This window comes from Triplophysa rosa, linkage group LG1 (genome assembly GCF_024868665.1).
Source record: "Triplophysa rosa linkage group LG1, Trosa_1v2, whole genome shotgun sequence".
Taxonomy (NCBI): domain Eukaryota; kingdom Metazoa; phylum Chordata; class Actinopteri; order Cypriniformes; family Nemacheilidae; genus Triplophysa; species Triplophysa rosa.
The window spans coordinates 18,208,472-18,228,791 of record NC_079890.1 but is presented as its reverse complement, the minus strand read 5'-3'; the positions used below and the strand labels follow the sequence as shown (position 1 = coordinate 18,228,791).

Genomic DNA, 20,320 nt, shown 5'->3' with positions numbered 1-20,320 from the left:
CTGTGCTTCAAGTTGCATTGTAAACAATAAACAAGGCATATAAACTTGCACGATACAGATCAGACGCGTCAGACTTTATAACTGTGCAGCTCGCGCTGTTTAAAGAAGACGCTCAGCTTGAGCAAACCCGCCTGACTTTATGACTTTATAACTGTATAAAGAAGATGCGTGTCTGCACAGCTTGCGTTGTATAAAGAAGACGCGCATGAGTTTATAACTGAGAAGCTTGCACTGTACAGATGACACATGCCTGACTTGACAACTGCCCAGCTCGCGCTGTATAAAGACGACGTGTCTCTGCGCAGCTCGCGCCTAGACGCGCCTCACTTCATAACGTCGCGGCTTGTTTAAAGAAGACCACAATGTCATCGTCCATCGCGGGTTTCACGTGTAGACATCGCCCAACCCTACTCACAATACCTGTAGAACTTCCGATGAATCGGCTGTGCACGTCCGCTTGGCCTAGAACATGTGCGGGTATATGCAACGTTGGGCGCATTTATCCCGATTGTAACGTCACAGTCGGTGTCATGTTGGGATCGGACTCTTTTTCAGTGGTCTTTTGCATGCACACGATTTACACAAGGAGGAGGAAACAATAGTGTTTGAGGCTCACGATATGTCATTTCCACGTACAGACCTCTTATTATTCATCTATGCCTAGGTAAATGCAGTTTCCATTCTATGGCACCTTTAAAATTTTGTCCACACTGGATGTGGTGCGACACGACACACCCATTAAGAATAAGGTGTTTGTCATGTTGCACCGCTCATGTCCGGTGTAGACACGGTGTAAGGGATCTCAAAGTGTGGATTATATAAACACTGTGAGAGTTCATTTGACCCTTTTTAAGACTGGCGATTTTGCTGTGTGCCATTATTCATGCTGGCTGCATGGATGGGCAGGGAGTTTTGCCCAGAACAGAACCATACCACCAATCTAAACTGTATGACAGAACCCCACACACGCACGCCGCGCGCACACACACGCACACACAAATCAGATTTAACAGCCATTTTAAATCAAATAGTAACGTTTATTTATTTCAACAATAATAAAGGGAGGACCTCGAGGTCTTAAGTTTTTTTTCCAATATGACATTAACAGAATAAATATATATATATACATATATATATATATATAATCTCTAATTCAAATATTTACATTCCGGCAAGCCTCCTCTGCCAAGTAATGGGTGCAAAACATTATTTTCAGTAACATATCATGTACACAACTGTGATACATTTATCAACACTTATTGTATGAAATGACAATAAATCAGGTAAAAGAAATTAATCCACCAATCCTCACCGAGTCGTATTATCTGAACCGCTTAACTTTGCATCATTTATAATGCCAGGAACACAATGAACTGTGCAGAAAATCAGTAAAAGGGAAAAATAAGCACACAACCAATAAAAAAGAATAATACTGTACAGAAAGAAATAACACAAGCAAATAAGTATTTTCAAGAGTATGTTTGGCGTATGGAGCGTGTTTGAAAAAAGAGCAAAGAGTATGTAGTTATCTAAAACCATAGTATCGCAGCATGCGCAAACTTGTGTATGGTCTCCTTGACTAGAATGACTAACAACAATGTGGCAGCGTTAAGGGAATACAAATAACCTGTTTAATGATGATGAGCACAGAAATCTGATTATGTAAGCATATGTATCTGTGTTCTGTCTCTCAAACTGGATGTGGAGTGTTGTCAATTGACTTAACAGTTTTAAATTTTGATATGAAACTACTACTACTTATATCAAAGCACATTCTATAGCTGTTTGTGTGACCCATTGACAACAGAGAGACTTTTTTGGAAGATTATAAACATCTATTGCTTGCTTCTTACTGTTTGGATCAGATTCATTCTAAACTTCATTGGAAAAGCACAAATGGTTCAAGTTGTGTAAGAGATAAGGCCACATGCACATACTGTACCTGATTGTCAACGTTGCTTCTTTCATTGACATCCATTACATTGTCTTTGGGGTTGACAAAAATGTCTATTCAAAGCTTAAAGTGTGGAGTGAATTGTCTCTTAGTCCTCTAGGATGCTAGATGTAGCATGATAAACGCAGTTTCTAGTCTATGATGATTGAGAGAAAAGCCATGACTGCTATCCCACAAACCAGCAGCAGAACCTGCAGAAATGAGTTCCTGCAGAAATATGGGACACATTCATGGATATTATGTAAATTATGGGAATTATTTTATGTATGTGTCAAGCTACAAATTATGCAATATTAGTCAGTATTAGTGGATGAAGCACGGATTACCTAGGGCTCGTCTCCTCTAACAGATCAGGTACCACATTAACTAAGGCAATGTAGAGAAATCCACCTGAGGAGAAGGGTAGGATCCAAGCAGTGGCATTCTCTACAGAGACACAAACAGGAATCATTTGTAGCACATCCAAACATTAGTAAAATCTAAAAGTGCTTCATTAGACATGTTGCAGAATGACTATAGTGCCTCACCTGCCCCCTGCCATGATTGGGAGCAAAGAGCAAAACACGCCCCCAGGACTCCTCCAAGTGCTGTAGATAGCTGCATGCGGGCGGCTTTCCAACGGTCAAACCCTGCTCGTAGCAGAATGGCAAAATCTCCCACCTTTAAAGAAAGAACAAAACATTTGTGCACAGCAATAGTACAACGCTTCCTAAAATGTCTTCAAGCACCAAGACATCCACTTTCTTTTAAATGAACATTATTATTACATTCATTTCTTGATTGTGATTTAAAGAGAATAAAAGTGAGAAGTACCTCATGAGGAATCTCATGAAGCAGAATGGCGAGTGTTGTTAAGAGACCAACCTGTAAAGACAGGCAAAAGTAAGATACTGCAAAACCCTCAGTCGGAATATAAGCCTACCCTTATTTTCCTATTTACCAATGGTAGGGCGAGTAAAAAATATTAAGCTTAATAATCCAGACAATGTTTTATCTGGCACATATGTTTAACTGAAATGTTAACAGAAGTTATGGGGGAGGTAGAGAAAACAGTAAAATGGCACAGTTCTCTACCAATACTCTCCATTGCATATCTGCAGCCAAATATGTACACCCAGGCCTGTGAGCAAATGTTTACAAGTGTAGGTTTTTTTCATGTGCAAGCGTGGTCGTTTCTATTGCACGCAGTCCATTTCCTCTCAATTTCCCACCCCACACATGCTGGGAGCCTTATGCTTCTCCACCTGGACTTCAACTTCAGAAACCCATATAAATACTGCAGCACTATAAATATTCCCACATTAACAACCTCACTCTTCTCAATGATCTCCTCTGATCAAAAAGATCATGGGAGAATCTTAATTTACAACACAAGTTTCAAGTAAAAAAAAGGAATGTTGCCAAATGCAACACTACTTTAACCAGAATTATATTTTAGCTGTTTTTTTCTAAATTCTATATCTAGAACCTTGCCATCCCAGGAATCTTATTTACACAACACAAGCTATTTGCATTAATTTGCATGTTTTTTCCCCAGATTTTATTAAATGTGTTGAGATACATATAGCTCTGTTTACTGGCTATGCATGCTGGAAATATTCGAAATAAACTGTACATAAGCAGAGAGGTTGTATTGTTGGTTTTTGTGGGTGTTACTCCTACTGAATAAAACACGATTTAATTGCATCATATATTTTGCATAATTCATGCAATGGTTTTTTTACGTTAGTACACAAATTTGAATGTTTTGTTGAATTAAATTTATAGAGATTGACAAGTGTCACAAGTTTCAGTAAATGGGTTGTAACAAATGGATTTTGGCCCAAACCCAAAAGATCATCAATGATCTATTCTAGACAACCAGATGCTCTTCACATAATTGCTTATATTAAGCAAAAGCATAAAGGTGTCTGTTCAACTAATTATTTACATGGCAAAAAAATGTACAACAAAAAATTGTATACATTAAATACATATAACACTAGAAATAAATTAAGCTGACAATATCTATGAATGAGTGCTACATCCCAACTGGGTTGGTTTGCGCTTACCTTTTTGCTTACTAAGAAGCTTCCTGCCACCGCTAGCCCATGAGTAAAATTATCAATGCAGTTAGCAAGAAGGTTTAGATAACCACTCGTCTGAAGATAAAAAAAAATGTATATAAAAGCAAGAAACTAGGAAAATACATGATTTATAAACAGATTTGATCAATAGAGAATACAAAAACAGTATTTCAAATATTTAAATTGTAAGGTTATTCATGGTGAAATTAGAGTTTCCTATAGTCTCTAATAACTGCAGAGAGCTTCTACTGTACACTACAAGAAGACTGCTATGAATATTGTAAGCGTTATCTTACCTTTATTTTCTCTGGCTCTATATAAGGGCTGATGTCAGTTTTTGGCTTTGAGTCGGAGTTGTTGTTAGAGCAGATGCCATTTGTTTGTGGGGACACAGAAACCTTGCTGCTCATATCTGTTGAACAGGACTAAGACACACAGAAAAGAATAAGACAAAAATAATTTTTACACAAATCTGTGTGAATTCCACAGCATTTCAGTGCCAGCGTTTTCACACCTTTATAGAAGATGATACCGCTAAATCTGACTGATAATTAGAAATCTAAATCTATGATGTGCAAAAGAAAACAACATTCAGGTTTTTTTTTAAAACATATACCACAATAAAGGCATGGTGTCAATTATTTGATATTGAGGCTTAGTAAAGCTTTCAATTAATGAGGTACAATTGTGAAGTAGGTAAAGTTATTGCGAACCCATGCTTTAAATAAAAGAAAAATGAAACAGTGAGAAGTAGACCTAAAAATAAAAATAACACAAAGCAGACAAAATCTAATTTTCCACATCCACTCATTCAGAACTTCTGCCTTGAAATTCTGGAAACTCTTTTCACCAGTAGCCATTCTCAAAAATGGGTGACAAAAGCTGTGTGAAAAGTCTGAGCAGCATTTCTGATTCACAACAAGACATTTCCTCTCTGCTCCAGCCCACAGACGGTAAGGTCTCTCAGCTGTGGTTTCTGTGCACCGTGACTGACTTCTGTGGCCTGTCTGACTGCTGATGGAATGCCGGTGGCAGCTGCTTCCTGCAAGATCCTATTTATAGCTACCTAAACAGAGCTGAGGATATCAATCAAACCCCAGGTCTCCCATAAGCAAGACAAAAGACACAGACACTCAAAAAGATACTCAAAACACAAATAGATTCAATATGAAGCTACTTGTTTGAAGGCCAAGGCTGCACTTACAACCAGGCGAAGCTTATTTCACGTCGTAAGAAAAAAAAAAAAAAAGAGCGCTGCACACACAGATCTAAAGTTAATACGGACTGCTCCTGTGAGGGACTGTAGTTTTTAAAAGACAAACTTTAAAATGTGGACCGCTTATCTCAAGCAAATAGATAACGAACATTAAACATCACTTAGACTGAATGTGCTCATAGTTTAAAAAGAGTTCGCAGTTTTAAAACGGAATGTCAAAAATCTGTTGGAATATCACACCGTGTGGACTACATTTCTCATCTGATATGCTTGATGTAAAGTTGTAAAGTAAATTCTTCCACTTATCGTCTTATAAACAAAACGTAGAGAGAATGTTTAACAAATGTAAAAAGGCAGCTTTTGCACGTGATCTTTAGTATAATGTTTATCAGATTAATGGCCCCAGCTAACATTACAGCAGCTGTGTGACATGTGTAACTCTTGCAGATCGTTTTTAAATACAAAAAAACATATATTTACCACACAGAACTTGAAAACCCGCCATTATTCTCTAATTGCTCATTGGTTTACGGTCACAAAAACTGAATCAATAAAGTTGCTTAATATCCGCCGTCAAGTATTAAAATCATCACCTATTCCTATATAAAGTAGTGGACAGTATGCTGCTGATGTAGTTTATAAGTGCTGTCAGTGTGCGAGTTAACATTCTGCTATAAACAATGTAGAGAATTTAGCATGAGCCAAATGGTCGGAGTCATTAAAAGAATCGCCATAAACCCCCTCCGCTCTCTTTTGACGTTGATATCAAGAAACCAGGACGGAGTCAGATCTAAATCCAGGGGGCCTGGACTTGGGTTGGTGCTCTCACCGAAAGTGTTGATAACCCCTTTTGTTTCTCTGTGGGATACTTTACGACTCCTAAGCTTCAAAGCAGAGGTGAGAAGTCTCTCTGTCTCATCTGAAACTTAACATCTGAGGCTAACCAGAGAAACTTCTCTGACAAATAGGAACTTGTGTGATTCAACTGTCCTTTTCTATAAATATATCTAAATATCTAGGTTATATGTTGTCGCTCTTGCCATTTTTAAATAATCTGTAATTGTTAAATAGGCAAGTTAATTGAGGTTTTGTTTGTATTCGTCCCTCCGAATGAATAATGTCTTGATGCAATTCAAACCTTAGCATATTTGATATATAAATGTTTGTCTTTACAATTCCTCCTTGTTTATATATATTGTGACCATAGAACACTTTATTTTCATTGTGTTATAATTTGGACTGGTATTTTCTAAAGTAGCCAGGAGGTCATAAAGATCCAAATTAGCTGTTGAGTGGACAAAGAACCTCTTCCCTGCTCAACTCTGATTGGTCGATTCAAACTCAGGTGGGCATGCCCTCTCATGAGGTTAAATATTGAGCCTGCTCTGAAAAGCCTCTCTTCTCTCGCCTTTTTACTACCTGCCCTCATCAGAACTTGGTTCGTGGCGTCTCTTCGGAGACTGCCCTTTTCTCCCCACTGGGAGAAAAGAAGGAACAATGGACTTCTGCTGCCACGTGGCTAAGCCATGCGGCCGATCACGAGGCCCGGACCTTTCCAGCTGGACTGCATTCTGAAACCTTTTGAACAATTCCATCTCTACACGCGCATACGGATATTGGTCCAGCACAGAGCTCGCACGTATCCGTTTCTATTTATAGAATAGCTGCGTTAAGTTTTGCCTCTTTGTTAAAGATGATTTTTATTGGTGTTCAGAAATCGCTGCCATGCTCGCTCTCTCTCTCTTTCTCTCTCCGCGCTCCCTAGCGCATTCATGTTTCATGTATTTGTTTGTGTTTATGCGATCGTCATTGTTTTGTCTACCATGTAGAGTAGAGTTTAACAACCATATATATTCATTTGTGATGGGTTTTCTGTATTCACGCTCACAAACTTGGTCCCTTTACTGTGTTTCGATTTACGCTACCTTTGCTCTAAATCCTGTTTGGTAAAGTCACGTTACTTATGGCCATGAGATAATGTAAAGTATATAATATCATTGATGCATTCGCTGGACGAATGCATACAAGTATTGGTATGCTTTATATTACTAATCAGATAATAATCATTTGATCACGATTATTATACATATTTTCCTTTGAGCTAAACTAATTCCTTGACTGAAATTGATGTTTTAAATAACTCATTTCATGGATGTGATCTTGATAGATCTGGTGGAGAACCATATTTGGTGAGCTTAGCTCATCATTATTTTAACTAGCTAAAACCGCTACAACAAATTACTTGAAATATGGCAGAAATGCGTTTGTTTACATTGAACCGGAAGTTTCTACCATCTTACGGTGCGTAGGAAACTTGTGGACAGCTTATTATTTTGTGATACACCAATATACCAAATAAAAACCCACATAAACAGGCATCTAATGAAGAAGACAAAATTTAAAGACAAACTTGAGATGCAAAAGAAACTGCCAGAATAATATTAACTGTTAATCTGTTTCACTGTACTAAAGTATAATGTCCAGGAAGTCTGCACACATGGTAATGTAAAGTGAGCAAAACAAACTTACTATTTGGTTGTCTTTGCAAGCAGTTGAGAGCAAAGCTTTCAGCCTTCATATTTATCAGTACAAAGCTTGACAAGTGAAACAAGGTGTGTGTGTTTCTGGGACTGATGCAATGCTCTGAAAGTAGCCTAGAATAAAGGTGTTTACAGTTCTTGAATGACAGGAAAGGTTCTGTGATTATTTGAATAGTACATCTACAATCATAGTGTTTGGTAAATGCGTCTGGCACAAACTGTGATTCACACCACATGTGGCTCCAGAACATTCCTTCAGCATCCATTATTCAATCTCATATAAAATCCTTCATTCACCAAAAACAAACAGTGTGTCCCAACTAAGTGTGATCTGATTGTGTCTTCCATGCCATGTAAATCTCAGTTTAACAACACACACAAAGTTTTGTGAATCACTTGGATTCTGTGACATTTCTGACAACTCTTTCGACAATTCTGGGGCATCATTGACTACCATAGCATAAAAAAGGTAGACAAAGGTGGGCAGAACTGTTTGCTTTCCTAAATTCCTCAAAATATCTTATTTTGTGTTTAACAGAACCAAATATGATACAATAATTTTTCCTACTATGGTAGTCAATGATTCTCCAGAATTGTAAGTTGCTCAAATTCTTCCAAATATCGTTCTTTGTGTTCAACAGAACAAAGAAATTCATACAGGTTTGGAACAACAAGAGGGTTAAGAGAGTAAATGATGACAGAATTTTCATTATTGGGATGGAGTATCCCTTTGAGTCTAAATTCCCACTCCACATACTTGTACAAAAAAGATAAAACGTGTTTTGATTGTCACGACATGCAGCAATTTACAGACAAATTGCTTGTTGTTGAAATATTAATGCAACACACCTGGTTTGTTCATCTTTAATCTATGAGTTTAGACAGGATTTTAAAAAGCTGGTGACTAATGGCAGTTGTCATCACAGCTGTGAAGTCGAACAGAAGCTCCAAGATGTTTGCCTTTCAGAAAAAATGCTAATCCTGTTGAGCCTTACTGATCCATTCATCATTTACAAATATTTACATTATAAAATATTGTGCACTATTTTGGACATTTTTGTCCATTTCAGTTTTTTTTTTTTTGGTCGTTTTGGCTGTTTATGCAAACATTATAAATTTTGCAAAAGGTGTGTATTTTTATTGGAATTTTAATATTTTGCTACATTATTCTTTCATAAATGTTGTTTAAACTAGGTACAGTACATACAACTGTTACACTCCTTGAAACCCATTAAAACTTAAATTGTAACTGTTTGCCATGCAAGCATAAATCATACATTCCATATAAAATCCTTTGATTATTTTGGCAAAGGGTTTAAAATTTAAAAAAATCAATAAATTTCAAGACAATTCAACATTTTCAAGTGTGTACTACTTACTTTCTGCTTATGCTATTTTCTCAATATTAGTTTATGGAGCATTTCAGTTTTCCTGTTTCTGCTGTATTATACAGCACGGAGGGTAAACCGAACTAAAGATATAGCTATAACTGTGTTTATGTGTTAGTATAGATGTCACTGTGTGGTTTGTATGGGTGTACTGAAATTTTTTTATGTGTTTATGTATACATTTTGAAAGAAAGACATCATATTTTACAGCAAATCACAAATCAAACACCTTATATTCAAGTCATTGTAGCTTACTGAGATTTGAAAATATTTTTCATTCAAACCTTGTTTGCATTATTCATTTTTAATACTTTTTTTAACTGAGATAAAAGGTGAGCTTGATTTTGATGTAGAAGTTCAGAAGCCGCTCAGTCAGTTTTCACCATAAACAGGGTTTTTCCTAGCTAAATTGGAGGAGAAATTGGAGGCGGCCGCCTCCGTCAAATGTCATGACGCCTCAGGCTCTCGCCAAAATTATGTTGCGAGTCTTCACAAGAAATGCTGCGTGCATTTAACAGACTGTCATTTGTAACTGCAGTTGCGACATTACGCCACAGTTGAGGCGCTGTTTTGTTATCAGCACACTGAGGCGCTAAAAAAGTTGCAGAACAAGAGCCAGCCTGTGTTTCACGGCTGTTTGTTTCGCATCAAAGTACGTTTAATTTCTTGAAATTTATTAAATTAACATGACGTACATCATTGTAATGTCTTTAGCTGTGCAGTTTGATCGTTGAATCAGCGTATACTGTACACAGCGAGTTCGCCAGTATGAACGCACATTGCGTTCAGAACGACTCGCACACGAATGACTTGCACACGAATGACTCATTTGAACAGATTCATTTAAACTATTGAACTTTTCGGTCACTAGCGAATATAAGAGATCCTTGAATCATTTAAAGTGAACCACAGAGAATGCAAGATGTGAATGAGCTTTGATCATTTAGAAAGACTGGTTAATTCAGTTGGCTATTGTGGGCTTAAAAGTTAGTTGAAATTATAAAAAAGCTTTATTTGATTAAAAACATTTCTGTTTGGTTGAATAAAAGTAATGTTTTATATAATAATTGTCATTTTTATCAAATTTTATTAGAACTTTTAATATGTCAAACTCAAAGTCACTTTGGTTAAGCCACTTGTGTGTGTGTGTACAAGATCAGGATGGCACCACCTCCGCCTCATTTTGAGCCAGGAAAACCCCTGCATAAAGGCATAATAGATGTGGCATTATGTAAACAAACAAGGTTAAAACTCTGAAATGGTCTTTGTGGTTGGTGGTTATGATCTGGAAAGGATCTGGTTAAAACATTAAAGTTAGTAAGAGTAAAAAAAATTGAATATATAATCATTTTATGAGGACATTTTTATCCATTTTGAACCCAAGTGTGATTTTTTTAGAAAATCTTACATTGCTCAAAAAAATTACAATGCAATAAAAATCCTGTTGTTGTTGATTAATATCATATCAAAGACTATAATAATAAAAATATAAAAAATCAGCTTCACATTTAGTATATGGAAAATAGAATTATTCATTTTTATCATAAAAAACAAAAGGATCACCATGTAAACAATCTGGTATTTAAAGGGTTAAAATCCTGAAAATGAATGAAAGTCATTCAAAGTGTGAAATGACAGTTTTATGACCGTGTTTGGACTTAGACATTTTCATCCATTTTCAGCCTAAATGTGAGTTTTTTTTTAAATTGATGCACAAGGGTTAACAAATATTTACAGCAAATGGGTCATTGTTTACAAAACTTCAAGAAATCTCAGCCTATGACTCTGTGAATGAAAACAAAAATGTAAATAATTTCCCCAACAGCTAATGTTCACGTGTGCCAGATTGAAACCAACCATAGCGGAATTCAACACATTTTCATTGTTACCTTGTCTAGCACTTGCATTATCTACAGATGTGCATCTTTTTCACAGTTTGTGTATAAAAATGACAAAGTAACAGACTTTGTCTCCCCCATGAGGTCCAAAAATGCAATGTTCCTGCAGTGAAACCACAAGTTTTTTGCAAGATATTGCCAAGAAAATAAAACAGCGTGAATCTTGGAATTTTGTTCCTAACCTCCTTACAGTAAATCTACTTATGTTGCATTCATCAATTTTACTGTATATTCCTCATAAAAGCATCTGAAACTGTAGAGAGAGGACAAAGGTGGCAACTTACGGTGGCTTTTTGGCAGTCAGCTTTGTTGTCTGAGTCACTGTCATCATCAGGAAACATTTTCTCCAAGATCAGGAAAGACAGCAGACCCACTATGACCCACAAGCCTTGCGTTCTGAAGTGTCTGTGACATCCATCTATCCAGCATTCCCACACAAACATAAAGTCAATGGCCTTTTCAATAGAGATGTTAGGAAAAGTCCTGTTCGGTTACATTATCATTTTTAATTGATGTACAATTAAAGAGACAGTTTACCCAAAAATGAAAATTCTATCCTTTACTCACACTCTTGTCATTTCAAAATTGTATGACCTTCTTTCTTCCGCAGAACACAAAAGATATTTTAAAGAATGTTGGTAAGCGAACAACAGCGGTACCCATTAACTTTTATTGTATGGACAAAAACCAGTGCAAGTGAACGGGGGCCAGTTAACAACATTATTCAAAATATATTTTTTGTTCTGCAGAAGAAAGTCAGTCACACAGGATTGAAATGACATGAGGGTGAGTAAACGATGACAGAATTTTTTTGGGGTCAAATAAAATTCACTCAATTAAAAAGCTTCTCTCTGCATACAATAAAGGTAACCTAACTTGGCTCATCAATAGGAAAACTATACTGACTGTTTACTAAAATGATAAAAATGCACCATTTCCTACAAACAATTTATTCATTTACAAAACACTGATCACACAATCACAAGTAGATTTCACAGAACAAAAATGGTGACATTAGACAAAAAGGATTCATTCCCTAATTAACTGGGTGTCACAAAAAGGGAAACATTGAAAAGCTAGGAATGGAAAAAAAAGAGAAAAAACTGGGAAAGAGGATATTATGAATTATGCATGACTGGCAGCAAAAGTTATATATAACGTGAGAATTCTCACCAGAGCTGTAAGTGTTAGCCCATGCTTCAGGCAGGAGGTGGAGAAACACGTCGCCAAGGAGACCACCAATGGCAAAACTCAGCAACTTCTTCAGCTTCTGACACCCAGCTGGAAAAAGAGCAGAAAGTCAGAAATGCAAAATATGCCACATTTTGATAATGTTTTGTGGCGTTTTTCATTCTGTATATGCTTTCCTTGTAATAATAATTAATTTGCTTCGTATTCAGTTTCCAAAGCTGTGCGGGTTTACAAAGCTACTTGTGCAACCATAAAGTGTTGCAATGAGTTTGTGGGAATAAAACAGGCCTAAAATATCTAGCGACGTATTTCCTTACCACTGCTTCTTAAACCATGTGGTGCGTCTACGCCTCTGTGGGACAGGACACACCTAAATTGACCATAATTCCAGCTAACCTTCTATTCACTGCACCCTACATTAGAAGTACAAAAAAGCACTTCCTAAAAGGGATGCCAGAGTCAAACCTATTTCTGCATGACTGATGTTATCATCACAGACAAAAGTTTTGGTGAGCATCACTGCCCCCGGCAAATCTCTTTAGAGAATGACCGGTCATCCATAAAATTTCACTGCACACTTTTTTTTTCAAAAAAAAATATTTTTCAATATTTTTCAACTTTCCCACCCTCCTACACCCCATCAAGAACCCTGCGTTCAGCAAACCAGCGGCATCTTGTATTGCCTTCTCAATAGGGCAGTAAATCTCTTTCTCGCTCATTCTCCTTCACAACTCCTTCCTGGTGGAACATTCTTCCCAACTCAGTCCGGTCAACCACATCTCTCACAACCTTCAAAAAACTACTTAAAACCCATCTCTTCTGTGAATACAGTGAGACAGCTAAATGATAAAAACGTTAAACAAAAAAACACTAACCCCCTCTCTCTCTTTCTCTCAACAGGTATTGTTCTGGCTTTTGTGGAAACTAGTAACTTGGTATTAGCACTTATTTTTGCCCCTGTATGACATATCGCTTCATTGCTCCTTGAACTCGCTGTAAGTCGCTTTGGATAAAAGCGTCTGCTAAATCACTAAATGTAAATGCAGATGAAGATGTGATTGGTAAAATTCTTTAATAGGTCAAGCTTGCTCACACAAATCACTTTCAAAATTTGAAGAATACCCTCTCTGCATCATGTCAAACACATTACACATAAAGGGAACAGGTCTGCTCATGCATTTAGCATTGCGTGCTATGCCTTTCTGCCATTTAAAACAAACACTGTGGGTTCCAGTTACAATAACAGCATCTTTCAGCTATGTTTCTTAAGTTGATAACTAATATAGTGTGGGGTGTAGGGAGACGAAGATAACGGATTAAACCTAGGCTTGGACCACATGCACTTAAAAAAAAGACTTCATTAAAAAGCTTATTTCTTGATTATCTGAGTAATCTGTGCACTGCATGCTGTGGAAAAGGCAAAGGTAGAATATCATGAAGAATCTAAGCTTTAAGTAAAATGAGGAAGTGCCCAAAAGTCCAGACTACTGTACAATGACCTACATAATATATTCTTCCAAGCCTTTATTAATAACAAGCATGTGTCTGTTTATCACACTAGGCCTGGCCTGTGACCAGAAAAGAGCAATCATCTCCTATTTTCCATTTCTCTTGTGCAGTCTGCCTCTTAAAAACAACAGTACAAAACAGGCATTACCCCTTCCTATTCAGCTAGTATTATAACATCACCATAACATTTGGATAAGATTTCATGGTATCACAAATTCACAATGCTATACTTGTACCTGATACGGTCACTGTGTAACTTGATTCTAGATGGCCTACTACAATTAGGCACGCACAGTACATATGCAGGCCCACAACCACAAGTGTAAGGATATAATTGAGACTCACCCTCAGTTTTCAGAGTCATTCCAGCCTCAATGGGTATCACCAAGAGCGGAAAGACACCACTGAGGCCGATGGCAATAGATCCCACGAGGGAACAGAACCAAACATCCAAGTTATCAGTGGAAAGCAGCTCGCCCAGGTACTGGAGATCCAAAAGGTCCTCAGCGGCCCATGGCCCTGGCCCTGCAGGTGCAGTCTTTGCGTGGGCCATAGCAGTCTGAGCCATCATTTTCCCACCGAAAGACGAAGTGGAGGTGACAGCCAGGAGGGCGGCGGCAACGAAAAGCACAGCAACTGGCCACATGGGCCTCTCTGGTCCTGCACTCATCAGCCCAGACCTCCGCAAGGCACTTGGGAGTAACATTTCTGTAAGATAGAGAGGAGCCTTAAAACAACATTTCACGAGGTGGAAAGGTTAGTTGAGTTTGAATAAGGGGTCGGTACTTCCTGTCCTACCTGCAAACCCCTCAACAAAACAAACAGTATACGCGCTACATAGAAGCAGGGATTTAAACAAACAAAGGCCTAAAACAACACACATTTTAGTTCCTCAATAAAAAAACACAACAGAAATAATCTACATGACAACACAGTAGCTTGTTAAAACAAATATGGTACGAGAGTCAGGCCCAAACGCAACGTGTTTTGTCAGTTAATACCTAAATGCATAATAACGAAAACAAATCAGTTCAGCTGAACCCGTTACTCTCCGGCATCTGATTTTAACGCGCAAAGATAGTTGAAATTCTTTGTATTGAACATGTACGGTGTGCGTAGAAAATGTGCAATAAAGTTGCGTTAGTTGAATAGTTTGAGATTAGATCAAGTTAAATAAAACTAGATCAAAATGTACAATCACTAAGTACAAACATATTCTATCAGTCTGTGTGAGACGTGCAAGTAAGAACAGCGCTTATGAGGGAGCGGCAACTTTCCTGACAAATTCCCAACCGCAGGGCTTTTAAAAACTACCGATCTCATTCCTTGCCACATTTCGCCGTTAGCTACCGATACAAAACAAAACACATTATACAGAGAGTAGGCCTGAATACCAAAACAATGTTGAGTTATACTTTAAATAGACGGTCAATTGTTAACTGTACGACTGAAACTCGCAAAAACGCTCCATAGTTGTTGATAAAAGTATAGCCGCAGACAAACATTGATACAAAGTTGCGTGCCTTGACATAAACAGCGCGTCACAGAAATGCAATGATAAACATACAAATACTTTGCATTACCCTGTTGAAATTCCTACAGTTTTCACTCCGGCTTGACCCTGCCATCCAGGCGCTGCTGTGTTTGAGATGTGAAGGGCTGTAGCAGGCGGACGCCCCTTTTCCTCTCCTCTCCTAAAGGATTTTCCAGTGTAGCCACGTCTCACCAACCGGAAGTGCGCTGCAGTCTGCGCCGAGAGAGGGAGAACAGCTGAGAGTGCGGATAAGGCGTCGTTAAACATGTGGAGTGAATATGCTAGAAAGCTGATTAATTTATTTGCCATCGACGAACCCGCTACAATAATAAAAGTGCCGTATAAAAACGATAAAAGTAAATTAATTGCGAAACTGTTTTCTTATTTAGCGAGTATTATGAATACTGTTAATCAGGCTTGAGTATTTTAGCTTTTATTTAGACTATCATTTACCCAACACCAACATGTATTTATCACAGAACAAAAAATACTGTAGATAATGTAACATTTTACACTTAAAATCTCAATAATCCAAGTACTCTCTCTCTGACACAGATAGCCAGATATTGTCTCTTTTAACATATCTTTAATATAACATAAATATTCAGAATAGCTACTTTACTATTTAAATGGATATTCATAGCCTACATTCATAATTGTACAATGTATAAAACAACACATTACAATAGTACAATATTCTAGTATAGGCTACTAATTTGGATTGCGATTTACTATTTAGTTTCATAATAGAACATGAAATAAAACGTGCTGTATACCCTTAGAGGGCTTATTTATTCAACTATTAGGTCTAAAACATTCTTTTTAACATTCAGACAAAGCTGTGTCAGGTCATTTAATGTTTGTCCTAAAATGTACAGTACACAACTTACTACATTCACCCTCTTACCTTTGCTTATTCTTAAAAGCAATTACCCATCCAGAATCCTGTGATCGGTGGGTGAGTCAGTGAGTGGCTTCAACACAGAGAAACAGAAAATCACTTAGCCAAACCTTCACTTTCATTATTCCTCTTTTAAGGGCTCTCCTTAATCTAAACAAAAGAGTAGGCTACCTTTCATTTTCATTTTTAAGAAAGTGAGCTTATGTAAATGCGCTATATGTAATATCATTTTAGACTGTATTTGATGTAATTTCTCAAAATGACATCTCATATATTAAATGAACAAATATAAAGACAGCAGCGTAACTCTTTGTGTGTGAGAGTCTTAGGCCATTGAAGCACGTAGAAAAATGGCAGTGCTTCTCCTTATGCAGTTTTCTTCTACTAGTGTTTAATAAAAGCATTTAACAAAACATGTTTGGCTCATGTATGTTTTGTATAGTATGTCTATTTTTGACCACAAGATGGCGCAGTTGGTTGAGGCTAGTGTCTGGAACACAGACGGCAACCATAAACTTAAGATAAACGTCTTCGTCTTTACCACCAGTTTGTAAAATTAAATCTTAAGCACATCTATATTAAAATTAAGAGCATCTTTTTTTAATCTATAATGTACTTTCTATACAAAGACATGGGAATATTTTATGTACTTCATTGAATCATGTTAATGTAGCCAGGTGTACACCATTAAAGAAGCAGAAAATATATAAATATATAAATAAATATAAAGCTTTCTTACTTAAGAAACAAATCAAACACAATGTTTTAACCTGCATTGGGTTAAACAAAGTATTCACTCTTACTAAATCGCGCTCCTGCTGACTGCCACTGGAGTTTTTTAAATTTTACTTCTATGGGTGACACATGCAGGGGGTTAAATCCTCCATGTTTCAGATGAACGAATACATGGTGTCTATGAGTCATCCTGACTTGACTTAAGCAATGCATTTAGCAAGAGGAACAGATCTGGGGCCATGGGGCCCACAGAACTGGTATATGTGTGCTTATGAAAGTGTATGTGTGTATGTGCATGTGTTCCTCTGTTCGTTTGCATTTAAGTGTGATTGTTGAAGTCACTGCATGTTTTATCAATTTTACTGGTTACTCCTCCAGGGTTTCCATCTTTATTTTTATTTTTTGAAAAAACAAGGGACATGTCCGTACTTCTTAAGTGACATGAGACTCTTAGTCATCCACAGGCAACCACATCTCAGCCAGGGCTGAAATCATCTCTATTATTACTGTGTAGACAGGCAGATTGCATTTTTTTTAAGTCATTCCAAAACACAAAGAAAATGTCAGGACATTTTAAGTCCATAAGGTACAGTACATAAGAATTGTGAAAGTAAGGGAACCCCCAAAATCCTGCACTTAAAACCCGATAATAACAACATAGCATGCATGGTTTTATCTCACTGAATATACATATGTATGGTAAACTGGTTAATGTGTCAACCAGTCATGCTCTTTTTGATATTGCGATAAACTTTTTAAGTTTTTAAGTAAGTTTTTAAGTTAAATTGGTTAAGTTGACAATATTCTCTGACTGGTTACATTCTGGTGTCTTGTTAACATCAGCATATAACATGAACTAATATATTCCAGCAAGATATAACCAATTCTGTTTTATCCTCTTTAAACCGGTAAGTATTTGGATTTTGCTTTAGTTTTTGGCTTTAGCTTGTCATAGGGCAGCACCATCAAAGTATAGGTACTACCCAAGTGACAAGCTAAAGGTACATTCTTTTATATGGAACAATTTTACTTTAGTTATTTAATGATGAGTTGTGCAGTCAAAGGCTATACTCAGATGACAGTCATTTGTCACCATATAGTCATAAAACTAGGGATGCACCGATACCCCCAATACTAAGCTCATGTACTCTTAAAAATGCACCAATACCAAAGACCGATACCTCATGTGGCAACTGATAGAACTGACTGAAATTTGTTGTGAAATTTGCGTTGAAAGTTTGTAAAAAGCAAATTTTTCATGCGGTGTTTAAGGTGGAGTTATTCTATTTCTATTAGTCTCACTGTGTTGTGAAAAGGTACAGGCATCGGTATCGGCGAGTACCAGAAAAATATCGGTTCTCGTACTCTGTCTTTAAAAAATGGTATCGGTGCATCCCTACATAAAACAGTGTTGGTTTGGTGACATCATTGAGACATCTCTCACTGGTAGTTGCCGGTTGTCTGATAAATTGATGAAATTTCACTTGAGATTAAGTGGAGTCTATCTCACTTGCCAGCTCTCTTGGATTTTTCGGATATACTGTAAGGGAGGCAGGTTATATCATTTAGAAATGTGAATGCTGGTGTGATTGTTTTCTGTGAAAGAATAGCTGAAACAGAGGGACATACAATTTTAGGAGGTTGCAGATCACTAAACTGTACGTGGTCCGCTTGGTTGTGTTTTGAGAGTGGAGACAGTAACATCCATGTTCAATGTGTTTTTCTCTTTTAGTATAGTTGAAAGCACCTCAGCAGGCAACATATACTTTTTACAATAAGCCTTTTAACTTACGTACTTCATTAATTATCATGTCATATCACGTTTTCCCATCAGATTGTTTTTGTATAACCAGCTGTATGCTAAAACAGTATATACTGTATATGACAGTATATAAAACATGTATATTTACTGAATCGTGTATAAAAAGTTCATCTCAACTATTGACGGTCTGTCATGTTATCAGGGTAACTATAGAGCTTTTCCTCTTCTAGTGTGTTTTGGTGTGTGATGGTGTACAGTACTCCTGGTTAGTACAGCGTATCCACGTATACAATGTAGTTTTTGTGGTCATTCTCTTTCTGAATATAGCCTACTGTACAGTGGTCATTGACTGGTGTGAGTGTCTAGGTGTCTGTTAATGCAGGCGTGATCTCTTTGGCTGGACCCTGAAAGGAAATGTTGAATCTTACAGGAAATCTGCTTTGTTTAGATAAAAGCATACAGCCAGCCTTGGGTCAACCGCCCCCTCCGCAACAAGTACCGGTTTTCACACCACCAACAAATGCACTCACACAAATTTAAACACACCTTCATGTTTGATGTGGCTAATTTTGTCAAAACCACTGAGATAAAGTCCAGTGAATGTCACAGAACGATTAGAAAAACAGACTTTGTACATCCAGTGTGTGTGTGTGAAAAACTCTGTTGCTAAGTTTTTACCGCTCAACCTTTCATGACAAGTCAAAGACATATTTGCAGATTACCAAAAGGACAACTTTGTCTTCATCCGTTTAATCCGTTCATCTATGTGTCCATACCAAGTGTGTTTAGATCAAACTCTATAAATACTTCTCTGATCATAACCTGCTCGTGGATCTTTTGTTCTGCAGTAAAAGTTATGATAAAAATGAGGAATTGGGAATAAGAAGTGAGAAGGCTGGATGTTCCTCTGCTGGCCAAACCTAATGCCTGGTTTGTGTCATTGTGAAAGAAGTGGAGGCCACCAAAACCTCCTCTCACATGCAGACAGGAAATAAAGGCCAGTCTGTGGCAGGTCCACTCCATGCACTTAGAAATCTTTCATATTCCCAACATGTGCTCCCTTTTTGATAAAGGTTTTAGAGATCTGAGAGTGTATACGTTCATAGGCATCCACATGCATACAAAATATATATGGCTCATTCAGTTTCCTATTACTTTTTCAGTTCTGTGATTTGAGTTCAACAGGATTGAGCCCATTGAATAAATAATTTATTATTCATATTTCTTTCATTTTTAAACCTCAAATGTTAAAATGTTTCTCATTTTATTTGTGGCAACAGGAAAAACAAACAAACAAAAAAAGATTGATGAAACATTGGACCAGAATCCATTTGAGGTGGAAGTTTAAGGTTGTTTAAAGGATTCTGTGATTAAACATTTTAAAGCAACTTAAGTAAAAAAAATTACATATTTGAATCTTCCACCTTTTGCCAAATGAATGAACCAAAATTATTTTGCTGAATAAACGAACTGCCAAGCTATTTTCTGCAAACTTTATGGTGTATTGTTTGTCATTTCTTTGTTTGACATTGCATTATGTATGGTCTGTATGGCCATGACTGACTTTGATATAGGTTCTTGATGTCCACATGAGCATGTGGACATCAATCTGGCGAAACTTTAGCC

At 37.1% G+C, this 20,320-nt stretch overlaps 1 protein-coding gene across 1 annotated transcript; it reads right to left on the bottom strand.

Moving 5' to 3' along the window:
• Positions 1-1,009: 1,009 nt before the first annotated feature.
• Positions 1,010-15,512, bottom strand: slc39a13 (solute carrier family 39 member 13). Its single transcript, XM_057346425.1, has 10 exons — positions 15,346-15,512; positions 14,108-14,470; positions 12,236-12,343; positions 11,347-11,480; positions 4,317-4,445; positions 4,006-4,095; positions 2,768-2,818; positions 2,482-2,614; positions 2,281-2,380; positions 1,010-2,161 (listed from the first exon to the last, which is right to left on the bottom strand). The coding sequence occupies exons 2-10, from the start codon at positions 14,466-14,468 to the stop codon at positions 2,086-2,088; spliced, it is 1,182 nt and encodes a 393-aa protein (XP_057202408.1). The 5' UTR covers positions 14,469-14,470; positions 15,346-15,512; the 3' UTR covers positions 1,010-2,085.
• Between the last annotated feature and the right edge of the window lie 4,808 nt (positions 15,513-20,320).

What these genes read in the sequence shown, in the direction of transcription:
- slc39a13 (XM_057346425.1), bottom strand. Translation starts at nt 14,468, where the DNA reads ATGTTACTCCCAAGTGCCTTGCGGAGGTCTGGGCTGATGAGTGCAGGA. An exon ending in CCAATCATGGCAGGGGGCAG is followed by an intron (nt 2,381 to 2,481) that starts GTGAGGCACTAT and finishes GTGTCTCTGTAG; the next exon opens with AGAATGCCACTGCTTGGATC. An exon ending in TTAGAGGAGACGAGCCCTAG is followed by an intron (nt 2,162 to 2,280) that starts GTAATCCGTGCT and finishes ATATTTCTGCAG; the next exon opens with GAACTCATTTCTGCAGGTTC.